The following is a 21,066-nucleotide window of genomic DNA, read 5'->3' as shown; positions in this document are numbered from 1 at the left end:
GCTTGTCTGGGATGTCTTTAAGGACATCCCTAACATGCACTTTTTGAACGGGCCACCTCTGGATTACAAGACCAGTGCTCTAATCACTTGGCCACAGCTCCACTTACGGAGCTGTCCCTCCCTTTTGATTATGCCCCTTCAGGTCTCTCTCAGCCATTCACAGACAGGGGTCTCTCTCAGCCACTCACAGGCAGCTAAATGCGCTGTGATTGGCTGAGAGCAACCCCTGTCTGTGATTGGCTGAGAGAGACCTGAAGGGGCATAATCAAAAGGGAGGGCCACCTAAGTAAGTGGAGCAGTGGCCAAGTGGTTAAGGCACCAGTCTTGTAATCCAGAGATGGCTGGTTCAAATCCCACTGGTACTACTGAAAAAACCACACAGAAATACTTCTGATTTAGGATGTCCCTGACAAGAAATTGGATTTTTTTTGGGGTGGGAGGGGATTAGTGACCACTGGAGGAGAAAGGGGAGGTCATCCCCGGTTCCCTCCGATGGTCATTTGGTCAGTTGGGGCTACTTTTTGAAGTTTGGTTGTGAAAAAAAGGGACCAAGTAAAGCCGGCGAAATGCTCGTCAAGCCTAGCTTTTCTTTTTCCATTATCGGATGAAGCCAGCCATCTCGTGAGCACACCCCTGTCCCGTCTTCACTACCCTACCGACACGACCCCTTGAAATTTCACCGGCTCCACGATGGAAAGCAGTTGAATCCGGCCAAAATCAGACGGCCATCTTCCGATTTGTGTCGGAAGATGGCCGGCGATCACTTTTGAAAATGAGCTGGATAGTACCATAGGACTGCAGCTTATTTGGAATTTCTGGTTCAAGCCCTGAGTTGGCTATTCTGCTCCACAGGTTGGCCAGACCTGCGGTGCTGCGGAGGTGGTGTTTGCAAATCCTAGGAGGAAAGTGTCATGGTCATCACTCAAGGGTAATATCTAATAGCTGGATTCAGGATTACAGGAAAGGATCCCTAATACATGTGGTTTCACCCAGGGCCAGTGCAAATCAGGTGACAGGGTCAGCTCTGGCACGAAAAAACTCCAGCAAAGGCCTTGGCTTGGTTGGGCCTGTGTAGAAGACTAGATGGCCAGGGAGGAGGGTGTTTAAGCGGGTCAAATTGGTCTCCCCCCCCCCCCAATCACCTACAGCTGTCATGTTATTAATACTGTATGGGGCAGAAAGTTGCTTGGGTCACAGCCTCAGGCTCCCCCCCCAATTGTGCTATTTATGAGGAGGTGGGGGCTGATGAGGACAGGAAGAACTAGAGGGTAAAAGATAGGGAAAGAAAGAGGAGTGAGGGAGAAAGAGGACTGAGATTTACCTGAAAGTGAAGAAAGAACATAAAGTAATGAGGATGTAAGGAAGAGATTTAGGGACAGAACAAAAATGAAAGAGAATGAGATTGAAGGAAAAATTAATGTCTGTTGAGGAAATGTAATGAAAACAGCAGAGAGAAGAAAAAGTGGAGAGACTGAAAAAGGATTCAGAGGACAGAGAATAGAAAATCAGAATAAGTGACCAACATATACAAAATAAAACAAACAGAAAACACATGTAGAAAGAAGCCTCTTATTTTAGGTTTTGTGACTGGAATATGTAAGGTGATGCTCGTCACTTTATAGATGGAGGCTTTTGCAGGCAGTGATGGTTTTTATCAGATCTATGTGAGTTTTATCCAAAAATATTAACATGAGCTTCTAAGACCACTGAGGTCCCTTCTTCAGATGTGAATAATTTCTCAGATGTGACAACTGAAGCAACATCCTGAAACAGTACAACATGCTGCTTATCCTAGAAATAAGCAGTGGATTTTCCCCAAGTCCATGTTAATAATGGTCTATGGACTTTTCCTTTAGGAAGCAGTCCAAACCTTTTTTAAACCTCACTAAGCTAACTGCTTTTATGAAATTTTCTGGCAAGTAATTCTAGAGTTCAATTACATGTGTGAAGAAATATTTTCTCTGATTCATTTCAAATTTACTACTTTGTAGCTTGATTGCGTGCCCCCCTAGTTCTAGTATTTTTGGAAAGAGTAAACAAGCGATTCATGTCTACTCATTCCACTCCACTCAATGTTTTATAGACCTCTATCATATCTCCCCTCAGCCATCTGTTCGCCAAGCTGAAGAGCCCTAGCCGCTTTAGCCTTTCCTAATAGGGAAGTCGTCCCATCCCCTTTATCATTTTCATCGCCCTTCTCTGTACCTTTTCTAATTCCACTATATCTTTTTTGAGATGCGGTGACTAGAACTGAACACAATATTCGAGGTGTGGTCAGACCATGGAGCAATACAAAGGCATTATAACATCTTTATTTTTGTTTTCCATTCCTTTCCTAATAATACTTAACATTCTATTTGCTTTCTTAGCCGCCGCAGTACACTGAGCAGAGGGTTTCAACGTATTATCAACGACGACACCTAGATCTATTTCCTGGTCGGTGACTCCTAACGTGGAACCTTGCATGACGTAGCTATAATTCGGGTTCCTGTTTCCCCCAGAATGCATCACTCTGCACTTGCTCACATTAAAGGCCATCTGCCATCTCGATGCCCACCTTCCTGGTGGGAGGGTGGAGTTATTTTGGGAGGAGGGAGTGAGTGTTTTAAACCTTAATTAAAAAAAAAAAAAACCTTTAGAAAAGTGAGGTTGTGCTTAGTTCCCTTTATGCCTGATATAAAGCAAGCGGAGGATGTCTTTATAGTGATTTGGGGCTACATTGTTTTTACTCTTTTTATAGTATACTAGTAAAAAAGGCCCGTTTCTGAAAGAAATGAAACGGGCGCTAGCATGGTTGTCCTCTAATGGCCATTATGTTTTTAATGGAACTGTTAGGAGAGAGTATGTGTGAGAGAGTGAATGAGTGTGTGTGAGAGAGTGAGTATGTGTCAGAGAGAGAGAGAGAATGTGATTGAGAGACAGAATGTGTGTGTGTGTGTGTGTGTGTTTGAGTGAGAGAGTGTAGTGTGTGTCCCCTGTGCACCAATTATGCTCTCTCCCCTGCATTCATCCATATGCAGCAAAGTCCTCTGTGCCCTGCCCCCTTCATCCATCCATCTGCAGCATCTCTCCCCAGCCCCCTCCATCCATCCTGGTGCAGCAATTCTCCTCTGTCCCTTGCCCTCCCCCCCTACATGTGCATCAACTCTGCTTTCTCCCCTGGCCTCTCCTCCATCCACACATATCCAGGGCCCCCCTACCTCCATCTCTCTCCCCTCTGAGTTCCAGGCCCCCTCCCTACCTCTCTCTCTGTGTGCCCTCCGAGTTCCAGGCCCCCTCCCCTTTGAGTTCCAGGACCCCCTCACCTCCCCTTTGAATTCCAGGACCCCCTCCGCTCCCCTCCCCTTTGAGTTTCAGGACCCCCTCCCTCCCCTTCGAGTTCCAGGATGCCCTCCCTCCCTCCCCTCCCCGTTGAGTTCCAGGATCCCCTCCCTCCCCTTCGAGTTCCACACCCCCGCGCCTCCCTCCCTCCCCTTCGAGTTCCAGGACCCCCTCCCCTCCGACTTGCAGGATGCTCCCTCCCTCCCTCCGAGGTCCACGCCCCCCCTCTCCTCCAACTTCCACGCCCCCGCACCTACCTCCCTGCTGGCTGTATTTTAAAAATTCTTACCTTGGGGTGCGGCGTTCACAGTGAAAGCGAGCGGTGCTTCACACTGCCTTTGCATGTATCTCAGCTCTGCCCCTGGTCCCACCTTCATTTCCTATTTCCTGCTCTCACTGGCAAGCAGCTGCCGGTCTTTTTTACCGCTGCCGTTCAGCTGTCAGTGTCTTTCGAGTGCTGAAGCAGCTCCCACTCGTCTTTTTTGCCAGTGCCGTTCAGCTGTCACTGGTGTTAAACATCTGAAGCGGCACCTCGAGAGTAACATCTCTGCCCTCTCTTCGTTATTGTGGTTGCGCGCTTCCCGTCTCCCTGCTAGGAGTAGTAACATCTCCTGACATCAGGCAAGCAGGGTTCTAGTGTGGGCCAGTGATGTGAGGAGATTGTTACAATCCCAGTGAGACACATTGGAACGTTGCAGGTGCAAATTATTATATAAACCTTGGAGCTGGGACCCGTTTGACCCCATCTATCCCCCCCGCCCCCCCCTTTGGCCTGCCCCGCCAATAACTCGCCGACACCAGAGTTGGGTAACCATAGGCCGCAGCTTGCTTTATTAACCATGTACTTAATTAACTTCATTAGTTTGACGAAGCAATAGGCCCCCCCACCCTGAGCTACATATGTCCAGGCTTAACAGCAGCAGTTAGCCCCCCCCCCCCTCTGCCGCTCGCCATGTTAGCAAAGCGGCAACTTCTCGGCTTCTTCCGGGCCCCACCATCACAGCAAGGGCTCTAAGCCTTGCGGACCTCCGCACATCTTCCGGGTCGCCCGACCCGCCTGTCAAGCCCTGGCTCAGCCCCCATGAGCCATAGCTCCCGTAGCTCAGGGTTTGATTGCTTCTTTTTGCCACAGGGGGAGGTTCTTGTGCCTGCAAGGACTCTCCCTCCCCCCCAAGAAAGCTGTGGCCTACTCAGACCCTGTCCCCCCAGTTGTTTTCCAGACATTCCTGGATATCCCACAAAACAAGTCCACGCCCACCTCGGACAAATGCACCTGGTCCCTCGCAATTAATCCCACACATTGGGTGTCCACCCAGTCATCCCTGATTTTGGAGACCCCCCCCCCCCCCCCATCCACACCCTGACCTGCCACAACCAACCAACAAGTGTGGTAAACAGGCCTAGCAGCCCGTAGTTCAAGGCGTTGTACCCCTCACCCCAACCTCTCAAGAAGGCCAGATGTACCTCCCATAGGCTCCCAAAGCCCACCTGCCACTACTGTGAATGGTGTCCACTCCTAAGCCCACTTGACTGGCACTTGCTGCCGCCCCAATGCAGAAGGAATGCATCCCAAATTGCTCGGGATCTCCCCCGCCACTCCAAGTCACAGACGGAGTACTGCTGCCAATGGGTACCTCGTCAATACCGTGCCGTCGGCGTGCACCAACCATGAGGGGGAGCCCCCAGGCCGAACCTCTAAGTAATCTGTCAACAAGGCTACTGGACCGGAGTCCCTACCTTGAACCCCCCTCGACCCTATTGTGCTCCTAAGCCCGCTTGACTGGCACTTGTTGCCGCCCCAATGCGGAAGGAATGCATCCCAAATTGCTCGGGATCTCCCCCGCCACTCCAAGTCACAGACGGAGTACTGCTGCCAATGGGTACCTCGTCAATACCGTGCCGTCGGCGTGCACCAATCATGAGGGGGAGTCCCCGGGCTGAACCTCTAAGTAATCTGTCAACAAGGCTACTGGACCGGAGTCCCTACCTCGAACCCCCCTCGACCCTATTGTGCTCCCTACCCTCCTCTGGTCTGCTTTAGACCGTAACAACTTGATGCACCACATGCCGTCCTGAATGCGTACATTCTCGTGCAGTAATCGCCACCAGCTCCCCCACACGAAAAGCCCCATAAAAGCCCAGGCAAAGGTGCCCGGAATGGTCTGGCTTCGAAAGCCGCCCGAGCCACCCCCAAGTATGTGCAACAATCGCACTAACAAGCCGTGGGTGATCAGCCTATGCGCATCCTCCATTGGAGGAACCATTCTGCTCCAACCTTTTACGGCACTGCCCACTAGGAAATGGGTACTAGGTTGACCCCCATTCAAAAGCCTTGCTGAAAAACGTGAAGCCCGCCAGCGCTGCCTAACCGCACTACTCGATCTCCCTTGACTCTGAGCGTTGTCGATGTATGCGGCGAGCTGCTCATCGGTAGCCTGCCCCCTGGACCAGCCCTCACTCTGAAGTAAGATAGACACTTGGACATAGCCGCTGACATAGGCCCTCAGCATCTTCCACACCTTGGGTCTCCGAGTCGCCAAAGCTGCTCCGTCCTCTGCTGCCCTTCCAAGTCCGCTTCCAGTTCTAGGCCCTGAAAGGCTCAAATTGCAAGCGAGACAGTGCATCAGCTACCCGATTATCCAGCCCAGAAACATGTCTAGCCTGAAGGTGTACATTCAGACGCAAACAGCGCCGCACAAATTCCCGAATCTGGGAGTTCACTGACAAACGCCGCGCCGTCCACCACCTCCATGACCCCCTGATTGTCGCACCACCCTAGTATGCTCCTATCCCGCAGCCGCCCCACCACAGCTCGCGGGCTACCCCACCGGAAACAATTCCAAAAAGGTGATGTGCGCTGTAAGTCCCGCCGCAACCCAGCTGACCGCCATGGGGCAGCACACCAAGCACCCACACAGTACACTCCAAAGCCCAAGCTCCCCGCCGCAGCTGTAAACAGCTCTAAATCCACATTGGACCCCACTGCACTCCACAGTGCCCAAGTACCATTAAATGCCAACAGGAATTCCAGCCACGACCACAGATCACTGCGCACCCCCGCAGATAATCGGACATGATGGTGAGGCTGCACTACCTCGGATGTCACCAACGCCAGATGCCGCGAAAAGGCACACCCCATCGGGATGACACTACAAGCAAATTTTAGACTCACCTAGAAAGACTGGATGGCCTCCAACGTGGCCGTCCTGCCCTGCAACACCCCCATGATCTGCTCCTCCAGCTGAACCACCTTCTCTTGCAGCAGCCTCATCACCATGCACCCCTTGTCGATCTCGATGCCCACCAACGTCAGAACCGACGTCAGAAATGACGTCAGAAGAAGGCGGGACATTGAGCGAAGGGAAGACTAGAGACGTCGGGAGCGCCGCCTCCTTCACTGACGCTGCGCCTTCGTTCGCTGCCGAAGGTAAATTTAAAAGGGATCTTGTGGGGGGGAGGGGAGAAGAGGGTGGGCAGTTGGGACATGGCCCAGGGAGCGGGAGGGCAGCGATCACCTTCACGGGGGGGGGGGGGGGCGCAACTGCTCGTCTGCGGGGGGGGGGGGGGCGGGCGCCAACTGATCATCTGCAGGGGGGCGCCACAGACCCTGTCCGAACCCAATTAGAAACTACCCACCCCTGGTAAGAAATAATGAACCGACCTACCTGTCGCCATGCCCTGCCTCCCGGGCGAGAGCCCCTCTTCCTGCCATACCCCCCATCTCGGGTCTCCCGCAGCCTGCCCGCCCATCCAGGGAGCAGCCCGGGGGAGGGGGCACTGGCGCCATCCAGGAAGTCAGCCCAAAAAGGGGCCAGGCCCCCCACTGCTGCGGACCCCACCCCAATGTGGCACTGCCCGCTCTTCATGGTGCTCCCTCCCCCAGCACCCCCCCTGGAAAAACTTTGCTGAGGCCCTCGGAGTGTCCCGCGCCACCCTGCTCACCCCCACAGCTTGCCCGCTCACCGGACACCCCCTTACCCGCTACTCGAGCCGGCCGCTGGGGCTCCTAACGCTCTCCCCCCCTCTCCCCTGCGATCCCCCTCCTGAGGAAAAGAGGCCTCCCCCACCAGCCCCACCCCCATCACATCTCCCATCGTCTGCACACACCCCCACCCCCCCAGCCTATGCCCACATGCTGCCTGCTGCCGTCTATGGAGTCACTGGCACAGAAGCAAGCTCCACATATTCCTGACTGTAATGCTTCTGACTGCCAACCCGGGACTCAATCCCCTAATGTTTCAGTCATAACTCAGTGCAGGCAGGAACTGTGCCTTCGAGCCACTGAAGCTGTGTGTCTGTAAGTTTTCCCACCTCATACAGCCTCGCTCCCTCTTGGAAAGCTGCACAGCTCGCCACAGCAAACCGCCTCCGAGAAACAGGGAAAACGCCCTGAGCCTCGGAGGACCTTCTTTTTATTCCCCCCTTAGCCCCGCCCCCCCACGCCGCCATCCACCAATGGCAGCCCCCCAAAGACCCGCCAAGCAGCCACTAGCTTTAAACTGGCCACTCACTCAGGCGAAGGAAGGATTTGGGAGAGCTGGAATTGGAGCATCCTAAAAGGGTTGGGATGAAGGGAGGGGAGAAGTAGATCTAATATGAGGGAGAATGCTATTGGTGACCTCCAAAATACAGTTGGACAATAGGGGCACAAATTTGGATGGTCTGAACCAGTTAATCTGTAGTTCAGATGATATATAGGTTACACAGCATACATCCAAGTAGCTCCCGCGTTAGTTAAATAAGTAAAGTTGGGGAGGGAAGGGGGGAATTCAGGCTGGGAGGGGATTTGTTACATTCTAGATTTAAGCTGGTTTGTATTGGATTGGTTAGAATTTCTTTCCTTGTTGTAACCAAGACTGTTATGGCTAAAGAGGGGTGGGACAGGGGGGAGGAGATGGGGGATATAAAAGGGGGGGGGGGGGAAGAACGATGATGGATAATAGAAAATTTGAAATTGAAGAAAGCACTTATATATCTAGATTTCTGTATTTTTCTAGTGTTAAGTGAGCAATTATTTGTCATCAATAAAAATGTTGAACTTAAATATATATAAAAATAGAAGGGTGGGTGGGGATAAAATGTTAAAAGTTTGATGACGGACAGTATCATGTTGTTTTTACTGAGTACATTTTCCTATTTGACTATCTGTTGTTCATTTTGTTGAATGTGTTTCTTTTGAATTGTCATCAATAAAAAATGTTGAACCATAAACTGGCCACTCACCGCAAACCCTTCCGCGCGTCATGCACGTTGCACTTCTGACCCCCTTCCCCCTCGCTGGCCCCTAACTAGAGCTGTCTTGAACGGGCCCAGCCCTCGTTTAACGGGGCCTGTCGAGACAAGCTCTCGGGCCTTTTATTATATTAGATTAGTTCATTTTCCAATGTTCATTTGTTCTATGTGCTGCACATTAATTTAGTTAAAAGACCTTATTAAATTAAAAGAAAACTTCTAAGCCCCATCATGTATCTCCTGTCCCGGTTCTTGTCCGACTGGTGCACAAACTCCAGGCTCTCAGTAGCACTGACACTTCTCACTCCCTGGTGACTGATGACACAGCTCAGCTTCAAAACCTGATTGGCTCACACACCTCTCTCCAGTGTTTCAGTGGAGGGGTTTTGCTGGTGTCAGTAGGGGTAGCAGTGCCAGTCTCCCTGTCACCCAGAAAGGGGTCTTTACTGGCTTTTGTCATTTCTTTTACTTTGTTTAATAAATAAAAACACGATGGTCTCTATCCGAGCGCCTGGAGCTGGGGGCTGCAGTCTGGGGGTTCTGATAATGATCCTGACTGTGCTGAGAACCCACTTAACTCACTGTGGGAACCCTCCAGGTAAGAAACCAAGAGAGATCTCTGATAGTGACAGGGCAGAGGACTGACAGAACTCACTTCAGGGACCCTCCAGGTAAGGATAAGAGAAAGACTGGGATCACGACATTTCTATATGTGACACTATGGAAAACCCACCACCACAACTGGTTGCAGGGACCCACAGATAAAGATCAAAGGTCAAGAAATATTTGATGCTGATATTGCTGAGAACTGACATAGCTCATTACAGGACTCGTCACTTAAACATCTGTGAGGGATTGGGGAGGAGGGGTGATGTGTGGGGCTTGAAGAAGTAACTTTGTAAATCTAGGTGCTTTGAAAAGAAGCCTCTGTGTGTGTGTGTGGGGGGGGGGGGGATGCTTTAGCTATAGGGAGATGGACTGTTGTGCATGGAGAATGTGTCTGTCTGGGGTCAGTTTTGTGTGTGGGATTTATTTTAGTGGCTATGTATGAGGTGGGATATGTTGGAGTCGTGCATGTGATGATGTGAGAGATCTGATTGAGGAGAGTGTGTTAGTGTGTGTGTGTGTGTGTGTGTGGAGGGGGTGAAGTGTGTAGGTAGAGCAGGTGTCCAAGTGTGGAGAGTGTATTGGGGGGGGGGGGGGTATGTCTTTCTTGGTTTGCCATTTTTGGCTCTGGGAGTGAAGAATTTGAGTTGCATCAGTTGTGAATATTCTCAGCCTGTAACTATCTTCTAAAGAGGGTGATTTATCGGGAGTTACTGTTCTCTGAAAACAGTAACCTGACCATTTTTTGTTCCTGTTTTTGAACTTGCCTGAAGGATTCCCATTTTCTTCCTGCATGTATAATTTGGTTACTTTCCCTCGTGTGTTCAGAAAGTAATTTTACCCATAGACAAACAGACATGAACCTAGGCGGGGATAGTGCTGGGCAGACTTATACGGTCTGTGCCAGAGCTGGTGGTTGGGAGGCGGGGTTGGTGGTTGGGAGGCGGGGATAGGGCTGGCCAGACTTATACGGTCTGTGCACTGAAGAGAATAGTACAAATAAAAAAAGTAGCACATATGAATTTATCTTCTTGGGCAGACTGGATGGACCGTGCAGGTCTTTTTCTGCCGTCATCTACTATGTTACTATGTTACATTAGTTCTTATGTTCCATAAATATGGTAATACTGACACTTTGTGGCCACTGGAGGTACTGCAGCCTCTTCCATTTGTATGCTTTGTAAGAGAGGAAATAACTTGAATCATTAAAGGAGGGATCCATGTCTGTCTGGCTGTTTCTCTGTCCAACAATGTAGAATGGGGTTTCCACCTCTTCCACTGTCCCAGAAGGAGTTATCTGTGACTTTCTTGATTTTATACAACTTTTTTTCCTATCTCTTTCCATTTTCATATTGTTCTGTACTCCCTCAGATTTTATAAAATCAGGTGCCCCTTAAATGTTCTTGTGGGGACTTTTTCTGCTCAGGTTAGAGAATTTTCTTGCTTTTTCGCTTAGGTCTTTGCATTCTTTTAGATGTTTTGTGTTTGAACAGCTTTATTAGTTCTTTTTTAATATTATTTATTTATCATTTTACTTAATTACATTCACATTTATCACATAAATGTAAGGAAATACAGAAATGAATATATAAAGGAAAACATTTTCTCTCAACAATATATATTTACATAATTGTCCACAATAGGAAGATGCAAGATCAGGAAAACAATCTTAAAGAAAATAAGAAAAACTCAAAATGGTTAATCTTACACGTCACATTTTCTGAGGGAGGAAGGTTAATCGGTTATTGCAGCCGGTACAGTGGTAACTGAAGGAAGTTGCTGCAGAGGATTCTTCATCTGTTTCCACAAACTCTTATAATTTCTTAGGTTCAAACAAATAAATAATAAGGAAATTAACAGCTTTATTAGTTCTGATTTTGCAAACTTGAATACCACTCCCCACTCCCCAGCTCCCCACAAGCACACTTAAAGCTCCATGCACCCAGACACACATGTTCCACCTGCACTGCCCCCTTGTGGCAGGACTGGATGGATGTACTGGAGTCTGTAACTTCAGGAAGGGGAAAGACACTGTGATGTCAGATTGAAAGTTATACTTTTTATCTTGTTTAGTGTTGATGAGTGGAGGAGTGGCCTAGTGGTTAGGGTGGTGGACTTTGGTCCTGAGAAACTGAGTTTGATTCCCAGCACAGGCAGCTCCTTGTGACTCTGGGCAAGTCACTTAACCCTCCATTGCCCCATGTAAGCCTTAACCCTCCATTGCCCCATGTAAGCCGCATTGAGCCTGCCATGAGTGGGAAAGCGCAGGGTACAAATGTAACAAAAATAAATAAAATGTTTCATTGGCTCTTGGTATTTTTCTTTACTTTGTATAGATTTTGCTGGTATTTGCTGTGATCTATTGATGCACAGGATTATTTGCCTGTGGTTTGATAGATAATAAGATTGAGGTCTGTCAGTTAAAGAGTTTATCACTTATATAAATACATCAGTAGCCGATAAAAGTATAGGTATTTTATCTATGGCATTTTAACGACACTATATCTGAATAGTGCCAGTGTGAAGTGATCCACAACAAGTACTGAGTTCTCCAATCCCTTCCTCTCCCTCAGAGATCCTCTGTGCTCAAATCTTCCACTCTGTGTGTGGTGGTGGCCAAAAAAGCAAACAGGATGCTAGGAATTATTAAGAAAGGGATTGTGAATAAGACCGAAAATACTATAATGCCTTTGTATCACTCCATGGTGCGTCCACACCTTGAGTATTGCGTTCAGTTCTGGTGGCCGTATCTCAAAAAACATATAGCAGAATTAGAAAAGGTTCAAAGAAGAGTGACCAAAATGATAAAGGGGATGGAATTCCTCTCGTATGAGGAAAGGTTGAAGAGGTTAGGGCTCTTCAGCTTGGAAAAGAGACGGATGAGGGGAGATATGATTGAGGTCTACAAACTCTTGAGTGGTGTAGAACGAGTAGAAGTAAATCGATTGTTTACTCGTTCCAAAAGTACAAAGACTAGGGGACACTTGAAGAAGTTACATGGAAATACTTTTAAAACAAATAGGAGGAAAAAAATGTTCACTCAACAAATATTTAAGCTCTGGAACTCTTTGCTGGAGGATGTGGTAACAGTAGTTAGTGTATCTGGGTTTTAAAAAGGTTTGGACAAGTTCCTGGAGGAAAAGTCCATAGTCTGCTATTGAGACAGACATGGGAAGCAACTGCTTGCCCTGGGATTTGTAGTATGGAGCATTGCCACAATTTGGGTTTCTGCCAGGTACTTGTGACCTGACTTGGCCACTGTTTGGAAAACAGGATACTGGGCTAGATGGACCATTGGTCTGACCCAGTATGGCTACTCTTATGTTCTTATGTTGTCTCAAGCTTTCTTGAATTCAAGTAGTCTTATGCTCCACCACTTCCACCGAGGCTATTCCAGGCATCCACTACTGTTCTGTCCCATCTTCATCCTATGCTCGCTTGTTCCAGAGCTTCCTTTCAGTTGAAAGAGACCTGCCTGCATTTATGCTATGAAGTTACTTAAATATCTCTATGATATCTCCCCTCTCCTGCCTTTCTTCCAAAGAATACATAGTGAGATCTTGTCTGTCCCAATACACTTTATGACGAAGACCAGTGAGCATATCAGTAGCCACCCTCTGGACCAACTCCATCCTGTTTATATCTTTGTTGAAGCTTCATCTCCAGAATTGTACACAATATTCTAAATGAGGTCTCAGCAGAGTCTTATACAGGGGCATCTTCACCTCCTTTTTCCCTTTGGCTGTTTCTCTCCCTATTCACCCAAACATCTTTCTGGCTTTTGTTGTCTCCTTCTCTACCAGTTCAGACAACTTAAGATCATCCCCTCCTAAACTGTACTGTGTTCCCTGCAGCTCAAATGATTGACCCTGCATTTTTAAATGTTAAATCTTCCAATTCTTCAAACTTCACTAGATCCCTCCTGATTTTATCCACATTGTCAGGCATGTGTACTATCTGCAAAGAGACAGACCTTACCAAACAGCTCTTCTGCAATATTGCTGATAAAAATGTTAAAAAGAATTGGCCCAAGAACTGATCCTTGGGGCACATCAATGGTAACGTCCCATTCCTCGGCGTCAGCTCCATTTACCGTTCCCTCTTCGTCACCTCCCACTTAACCAGTTCCTAACGCAGAGGCCAATGCTCAAAACTAGCGCCAGCATTAGCATGCGGTTAATGCCAGGTATCTGTGCATGTAATTGTGCGCCGAATGCTCAGAGGTTTCGAGCGCCAGTAGAAATGCACATGATAAAGATGGCCCTAAATTGTATTGAAATGTGTGATAATGAGGTCAGGAAGTATTCCTTTGCAATGCACAGGAGGACGTGATGGTCTCAATATTGAAACATTTTCGCCAGGTGAGGGGCAGCATAGAAGGTTTTGAGCAGAGGATTTCCTGTCAGTTTTTCACCCTGAATTGCTGGTTTTGTCTTCTTTAATATGGGGACGGAGGCTCCTGCAAGTGTTCAAGACAGACAAGAAGTAGCAAAGCATGTGCGTGTGTCCGAGTGAAATACACATCAGCTCCAGTTCTTCTATGCTTAAATATAAACCTCACAAAATCTCCCAAGTGCTAGTAATATTTGCAAGGCTCATATTTAGGTCCTGAAGAAAAAACGCTAATGTGGGCTGACACTGCGGTTTTTCTCTGTGCCAGTGCACAAGATCCGCGCTTACTGCAAAACCTTTCTGCATATGTGTCAGGCGTGTTCTGTGCACATAGGAGCCGACTCTGTGGGTGCTGTGGGTGCTTGAGCACCCCCAATATTGAGAAAATTGTCTGTATGTGTCCAGGGAGGGGTTATTTCCATTGGGCTTAGCACCCCTAATAATTTTGAAAAGTTGGCTCCTATGTCTGTGCGCATGTGACAGGCATGTTCCTCCTTCCACTTCCTGTTTAATAGTGCAATTTAACTGGCATCAAATGTAAATATAATTCACTTCAAGCATCACTGAGCTAGTTTCTTGCATTATTGTTGCGTTGTGGGTTCATCTGTTACAAGAAATGATTTATCTTGGGGGAAAGAGCTCTAGAGCACTCGCTACTGTTTATAATTTAAGAGCAGGCGCTGTATTTATAAGTTTTAGGATATTAATTTCTCCACCAATCACCAAAGGTGATAATTGCAATAAATTAAATAAATTAAGTATATATAAAAGATACCATATACTCAGAACAAAAAGAGACCGTATTTTTAGCTTCAAAAAGGTTGATTTAATATACAATTGCACACGAGAGGTAGGTTTTAAGAGATCTTTACAGATAATCTGTGCTTAAGTAAGGCAAGGTAGCAGGTCTAGATCAAAACTTATGTTACTTACAAGTCCTTGTTACATAGTATGAACAGCATTAGGTAAGCACATGTTCAGGACAGGAGGGCTTCTGCAGTGAGTGGATCTGAGTTGCTTGCAGTTGAAGAGAATCTGAATCTTGGGGAAACAGCTTTTGCTTTTATATCTTGCAAGCTGCAGGAAGACATGCCATGTGGATCTTTGTCCTGGTTTCCTGGTTTCCACACGACCCTTGGGCATTTGCAAAGCATTGTGGTATCTTGGTCTCTTGTCTTATGACATCACAAGACTTGCTGTCTGGATCTTGCTGACAAATGGTCTTTTGATGTGAAAAGGCTTCCTGCTCAGTCTCTGGAGCAGATACACATTACAAGTCCTTCCTTTCTGCACATGTCTGAAAGCTGATGGGAGGGGCAGGTATACCTTTGACAAGCAAATGTCTTGTTTATGGTTTCCCCTCTGAAGTCTTTGTTATCAATAGCTGGAGTTATGCCTTCTCCAGACTATCTGTCTGCTGGTGGAGATGTCTATGTGATTCTTCAAGTAGCCACCTTAGTCATGCTTTTGTTCAGTCTTTTTAGGTGGGAGGGTGGGAGGGCAGAGAGAGTTTTATTTCTCTTTGAAGCACAGTACCCTTTTGGTCTCTTAAATGTCTTCGTAATTAACTAGTCCTACTACCAGAAATTCCCAAGGAAAAGGGGAAAGAAGGTACATCTTTTAAAAGCTGCCTTTTTATATTGATAAAATAATTCTGACAATTGGCTTATACCATAATATTCCCTCTCTTGGTTGTGAGTGAAAATAAATTTTTAATATATTGGAATGAGGAACCATAAAATAAACTATAAAAGCTAAAATGAAAAAAAAAACCTAACTCTAACCTAGTACAGTTGCATAATTTCAAAGAACAATAGCACAGGTACTGAACTGTTTACATGGGCATGTGTATTGGAAGAGGTGAATCTTTTAATAATGGACATTGAACAGACTGGACCGTGCAGGTATTTTCCTGCCGTCATCTACTATGTCACATCACTATGAATCTTGGAATATGTCCTTAGCTGGAATATGACTGTTATAAGCAAAAAGACTCATCATTATTACTTTTGTTTACTCATGACTTACATTTAGGTAGCTAGGGTTAAGTTTTCTGTGGTCAGTTTCATTAGGCTTTCATTCAGTCAGGTGGCAGAGTATGGCTTTGCTCTGGTTTAAAATAGGATTGCAAGTACACTTTATATGACTTCAGCCACAGAAGTGCCATTTTGCTCTATTTCCAGAGACCACCTCTTTTTGTGTCACCTGCTCAGGGGCATAGGCTGCTCCCAAGTTTGTGCCACAGGATATCTTACCCAGTATGCTAGCCAAATCAATAGCATGAGAGTGCGCAATTGACCAATTTATACCACTGCAATGGGGTGGAACAATCTATTCAGTCACTATTCTCAGCGTTTGACATTCCAAGGAAAAATACTCTGTGAATGTTTCCCTATATTCTCTATTTCAGAGGCTAACTGATGTATTAATAACAATAACATGTAAGGGAATAGGTAGCAGTTCAGGGGTGTGTATGGATAAATCATTGGGAACATACTGCAGCATTGGTCTGCAATTACTAAAATCGCTTACTATGAACAGTACATCATTAGCAGTAATAGAAGGACAGATAGTTCTAATACAGAAACAAGAATGGTAATATGGAACTGCTATACTACTGTTTCATTAGAAATAAAAAAGACATATGTATGCAATTATAGTAATAATTTCCTAGGTTACTATTACACACAAAACAATTATTCCTATCAATCCTATGCAATAATATTTACTTAATCATTGACCAAATAAACAAAAACAGAGTCATGGTATAGTGCCATGAAATACTGTTCAGAGAGAAACTTTTTTTTTTCAGAGAGAAACTATTTATGGGTAATGAGTGTGGTAAAAGGTTACCATATTTATCTGCTTTAGCAGTGTTTAATGTAGCAAATTAATAGACAATACTCATGTGTTTAATGTTGCAAAGAATTTAGAAAAGATATGTCAATTGTGCTTTGCACACAGCCAATATTTCATTCCAGGGAGAGACATTGTGTGCATACTGGCTGTAATCAGAAACATTCACTATACTGACTGTATCTGATAGATCATGTAAAGAGAAACCTTTGCTCATAATTTCAAATATACACATGTGAATATATAACCTTAGATAGCAATTAGTAGACTTACTATATGTGAGCCATAGCTTGAATAATAGTGAACATGGTTTTCTTTTCTATAGCTCGTCTGCCAATGAAAATGGTCTCTTTTTTTTTTCTTTCTTGGACAATGTGAACTAATGGAGAAACTGTTGGTAGGGAGGGTCTATGAATGTCTGTGTATAGTTTCTTGGGTACCCCATAACATAAATCAAACATATAACATGGAGACTACATGACAAACAAAGAACTCTATTAGGCCTTTAGATCTCCGATCGTCCATTCCAGATCCAGGATTGAGCTTAACCTGCAAGTAGAACACAAGAACACAAAAGCAACGTACGTGGCATCCATCTTGGATTGCCAAAGCATTTTCATTCATTTAGAAATAAGCAACAATTAGCAAAATTATACATGGTTTTTATCTCAAGTAGAACAGCATAGATCTATTCATTTAAAAATGTAGAAGAGGCATAGATCTATTTTAAAATATAGAACAGGTATCTGAGATAGCCATGTATGTATTGATTACTAGCACCATTAAAATATTAATATCTCATAAGTATGAACTCGAACTCTGAAAAAGAAAAAAAAAGACATTTTAACATTAATTTAATTTAGCAGGTCACATGGCTCTCTGGTTCTGGTGGGGGGATCCCTCTCTTGTTCACAGTTCCTTCCCATAATCTTAGACCATAGTATGTGAGCAGCGTGCAGTGCAGACAGGCTTTATTTTCTTAAGCTTTAGTTTCTTTTCTATAAAAATAAGCATATCTTGTTAATTCACATTAAAGCACAATATTAAGTTTCAGCTCAGGTGGGAGTTACTTATTGGACAGAGGCAATTTTAAAATTTCTTACCCAGTATTTTAGTTTCAACTCCAGTGGGAGTCACTCATCAGAAAAAGACATTTCTAAATCCTTAAACAATATTATATAGGTACATCTATTTCTCAAACATACTATAGTCACAATAGAAGCTACATCTTTAAATCTTAATATTGCAGAGAGACATTATTAAATCTTATACATTCAAACGAATAATAGAAGCTACATTTTTAGAAGCTTTTTTTTTCAGAGAGAAACTTTTTTTTTTCAGAGAGAAACTATTTATGGGTAATGAGTGTGGTAATCTTATACCATAACACATCCATGGCTTTGAGCATCGGCCCCTCAGTCAGTCACTTTAAGGCGCCTACAGGGATCAGTCAGTTTACTTATAAGTCATCTATGTGGAACTGTGTCAAAGGCTTGGCTAAAATCTAAATAAACCACATCTAGCCTCTCCCTCAGTCCAACTCTCTGGTACCTGGACCAGGCGAAGAAATTAATCAGACAAGACCTGCCTCTGGTAAAACTCTGTCTCCTCTAATTCCTCATGTCTCTCTTAGGATGTGACGGTTTCTGCCACTGTCTCACCCTCTCAGTATTTCTTTGTTTCTCTGATGTTTCCTTGGATAAACAGTTTAAAGTAGAAGATAAATAAACCAGATACAGTAAAACAAGGTAATAGAAACAAATGAAAAATAAACCAATATGAGAAACTGTGAAGAAATGAAGAGAAGAGCAGGAGAGAGGGCTGAGAGAGGAACAGTGTCATTATCCATCATTTTACACTCACAGACCTCAAGAGACTGCTGAGGAGCTTAAAGCAGGTATCTTCCCCAATAAACCTTGGAGCTGGGACCCCGTTTGACCCCAGCTATCCTTTACCCCAACCCCTCCCTCCCCCCAAATAACTCCTTGACAACCAATTTTGGGTAACATAGGCCGCAGCTTACTTTATTACAATTAACTTCAATTAACAAGAACAATATAAGCCCCCCTTTCTCGAGCTACAAGAGTCCAGGCATACATCAGCAGTGGCTGCCCCCCCCCCCCTTTAGCCGTTCGTCATAAGAGCAAAACGGCCACTTCCGCTTCCGGGCTCCGCCACAGCAGCAAGAACCCTACGCCATGTGGACCTCCACACCTGCAGCCCGGGTCGCCTTGGCTCAGCCTCCATGAGCACTCTCTCCTGTAGATCAGATTTGTTATGTTCTTTTTTTTGCCGTTGCAACAGCTTCTATTCCTGAAATGCAAACAAAAACACCATCCCCCCACCTCCCCCTTGCGAGGGTGGGCGGATGGGTAAACGCCTCTGAGGATCTAAGGGAACGCCCTGACCTCGTCACTATCCCCCAGCTTTATTTTCTTCTTTACTCCGCCCCCCCCCCTTCAGTCTCTCCTTCCAATCAGCTTCCTGCCTCTTCCTTTTGCCAGCCCCTTAACCTGAAACTCTCCAATCACACGACGGATTCGTGCTGAGGAATCCTCGTGGACCCGATCCTCCCCCCCCCCCCCCCCCCCCCCCGCTTCCTCTGCCCGCCTTGAGACCCGGTCGAATGGGCCCAGCCCTTGTTTAACTGGGCTGTCGAGACGAGCTCTGGGGCCTCTTATTCTGTTCAACTACCCCCACCCAAAATATAGCTTTCCCCACCAGGGGCGTAGCTACAGGTGGGCCTGGGTGGGCCTAGGCCCACCCAATCTCAGCTCAGGCCCACCCTGTCTCAGCCTCTGCACCAATCAGGTGCTTTATAAACTGATTACCCTGCACACACGCACAGCCGCAGAACACTTTTTTGCTGCTGTTTGGGCTGCCCTGGCCTGAAGTCGAGTTGGGATTCGGGAGGGGGAGGAAGTTTTGGAGCTCTGGCACTGCATTTTTTTTATTAAACTTAGTTGCTGCTCCCTCCTCCCTCCTCTGCTGTGCTGCTGGAGAAAAGGAATGCAGCAAAATCGGCCAGGGAAGTTATTTGTTTGCAGCTCCGGCACTGCTTTTTTAAACTTAGCAGCTGCCCCCCTCTCCTCATGCTGTGCCATGCTGCTGAAGAAATTTGGACACTCCTCAGCAGCGTCTGGGGCTGATCCATATTTCTCCAGCAGCATGGCACAGCACTGGGGGGGCGGGAGGGCAGAAACTAAATTAAAAACGAGCAGCACCAGAGCTCCAAATAAACAACTTCCTGGGCTGATTTTGCTGCACAGTGGAAGCAGCAGTGCTGTACCCGGTGTGTGGGGGCAGGAGCAGAAGCTAGAAGTGCGGCATTCCCCCCCCCCCCCCCCCAGTCAAGCCTACTCTGTGGCCTCCTCTTCAGCACACTGCTTCAGGGCCTCATCAGGGGGTACTGCAGTAGACTCTGCAGGGAAGTGCTACCCAGGTAAAAAAAACAAACAAACCAAGTTTCTGTGTAGGGTTGGATTGCTGGGGGGGGGGGGGGGGGGGGGTTGGTTGGTTGGGGAGGGCTTTGCACTGGTCAGGTTAAACAAACAGTTGTATGTATAATGGTGATTTAAAAAAAAAAGTTTTATAATTTCATTTTGGTGGGCTTGGGCTCTGCAATCCCCAGGTTAAAAAAAAAGTTTTATATTTCATGCTGATGTGTTTCTGGTTGGGGGTGGGAGATTGGAAAGGGCAGGGCTGATGCTGGACTACAGGGAGTGGTGTGGGGTAGGAAAGGGTAGTACTGATGCCAGGCTACAGGGAGGGATGGGGGAGTAGGGAAGGGAAGGCCACTGTTTATGCCAGGCTACAGGTCAATTTCTAATTTTTGGTCATTTATTCTGTAACTGGCCTAAACAGCCTAATAGTGTGGGTGGCTGTTTGATTGTGTTGTGTTCATATCTGTCCTTTAACAGTACAAAGTACTTACACGTCCGACTGAAGTTGAGACTCCTGAGGCAGATGCCCCATGCACCAAAACACAGGACTGCATCGAGTCTTGATACCTTTTAAAAAAAAAAAAAATAGATCCTATGAACTGTATATCGTTTTAGTTGACCTTTTGTTTTTGATATTTTTCATAAATATTCCTTGGTTGGCGCTTTCTTGGTTGTTGTTGTTCTCTATTTATGTTGATGCAGGACAGCTGTTGGGCAGACTATTTACTTAGATATCCATCATCAAGAGCATTCTAAGGCATTATTTATATATACATACCCCCCCCCCCCAATTTATATTATTTATATATACATACCCCCCCCCCCAATATTCAGTGCTATTTAACCAGTCAGCAACATCCACTAACCACTTAAATATCATTTAACTGGCTAACCGCAAATATTCAGCGGAAGATAGCCAGTAATCTAAATATTTGCGGCTAGCAGCTAACCAGCTATGTCGCCCGTGTCATGACTCTTGGAGCTTGGTAATTAGAAACCCCAATATCATGGAGCATAACCCTGGAACAGCAATCACCTGAAGTCTCTATTATTTTATGAAGTCTCTTTTATTGAATAAATCACAGATAATTTACTCACAGATAGATGTTCAGGATACAGAGACTTCTTAATCTGGAGGCTGTGGGAGGTGGAGGTCTGAAGAGAGGTAGTTGTATTGCAGGGGGAGGGGAAGGTAGTTGAACAGGTAGAAATAGTC

At 46.2% G+C, this 21,066-nt stretch overlaps 1 protein-coding gene across 2 annotated transcripts in view; it reads left to right on the top strand.

Annotated features, from left to right (window-relative positions):
* The first annotated feature begins 9,045 nt into the window (after positions 1–9,045).
* The window catches only part of LOC115466160 (H-2 class II histocompatibility antigen, E-S beta chain-like), a 41,760-nt gene continuing 29,739 nt past the window's right edge, over positions 9,046–21,066 (top strand). For both annotated transcript variants that reach the window (XM_030197243.1, XM_030197244.1), the window contains exon 1: positions 9,046–9,151. In XM_030197243.1, the coding sequence (XP_030053103.1) occupies positions 9,046–9,151 (106 nt within the window). The remainder of the gene's footprint in view (positions 9,152–21,066) is intronic.

The sequence above is a fragment of the Microcaecilia unicolor genome, chromosome 3 (genome assembly GCF_901765095.1).
Source record: "Microcaecilia unicolor chromosome 3, aMicUni1.1, whole genome shotgun sequence".
Taxonomy (NCBI): Eukaryota; Metazoa; Chordata; class Amphibia; order Gymnophiona; family Siphonopidae; genus Microcaecilia; species Microcaecilia unicolor.
Note: the sequence above shows the minus strand (reverse complement) of the source record. Positions and strands in the feature narration are given on the sequence as shown.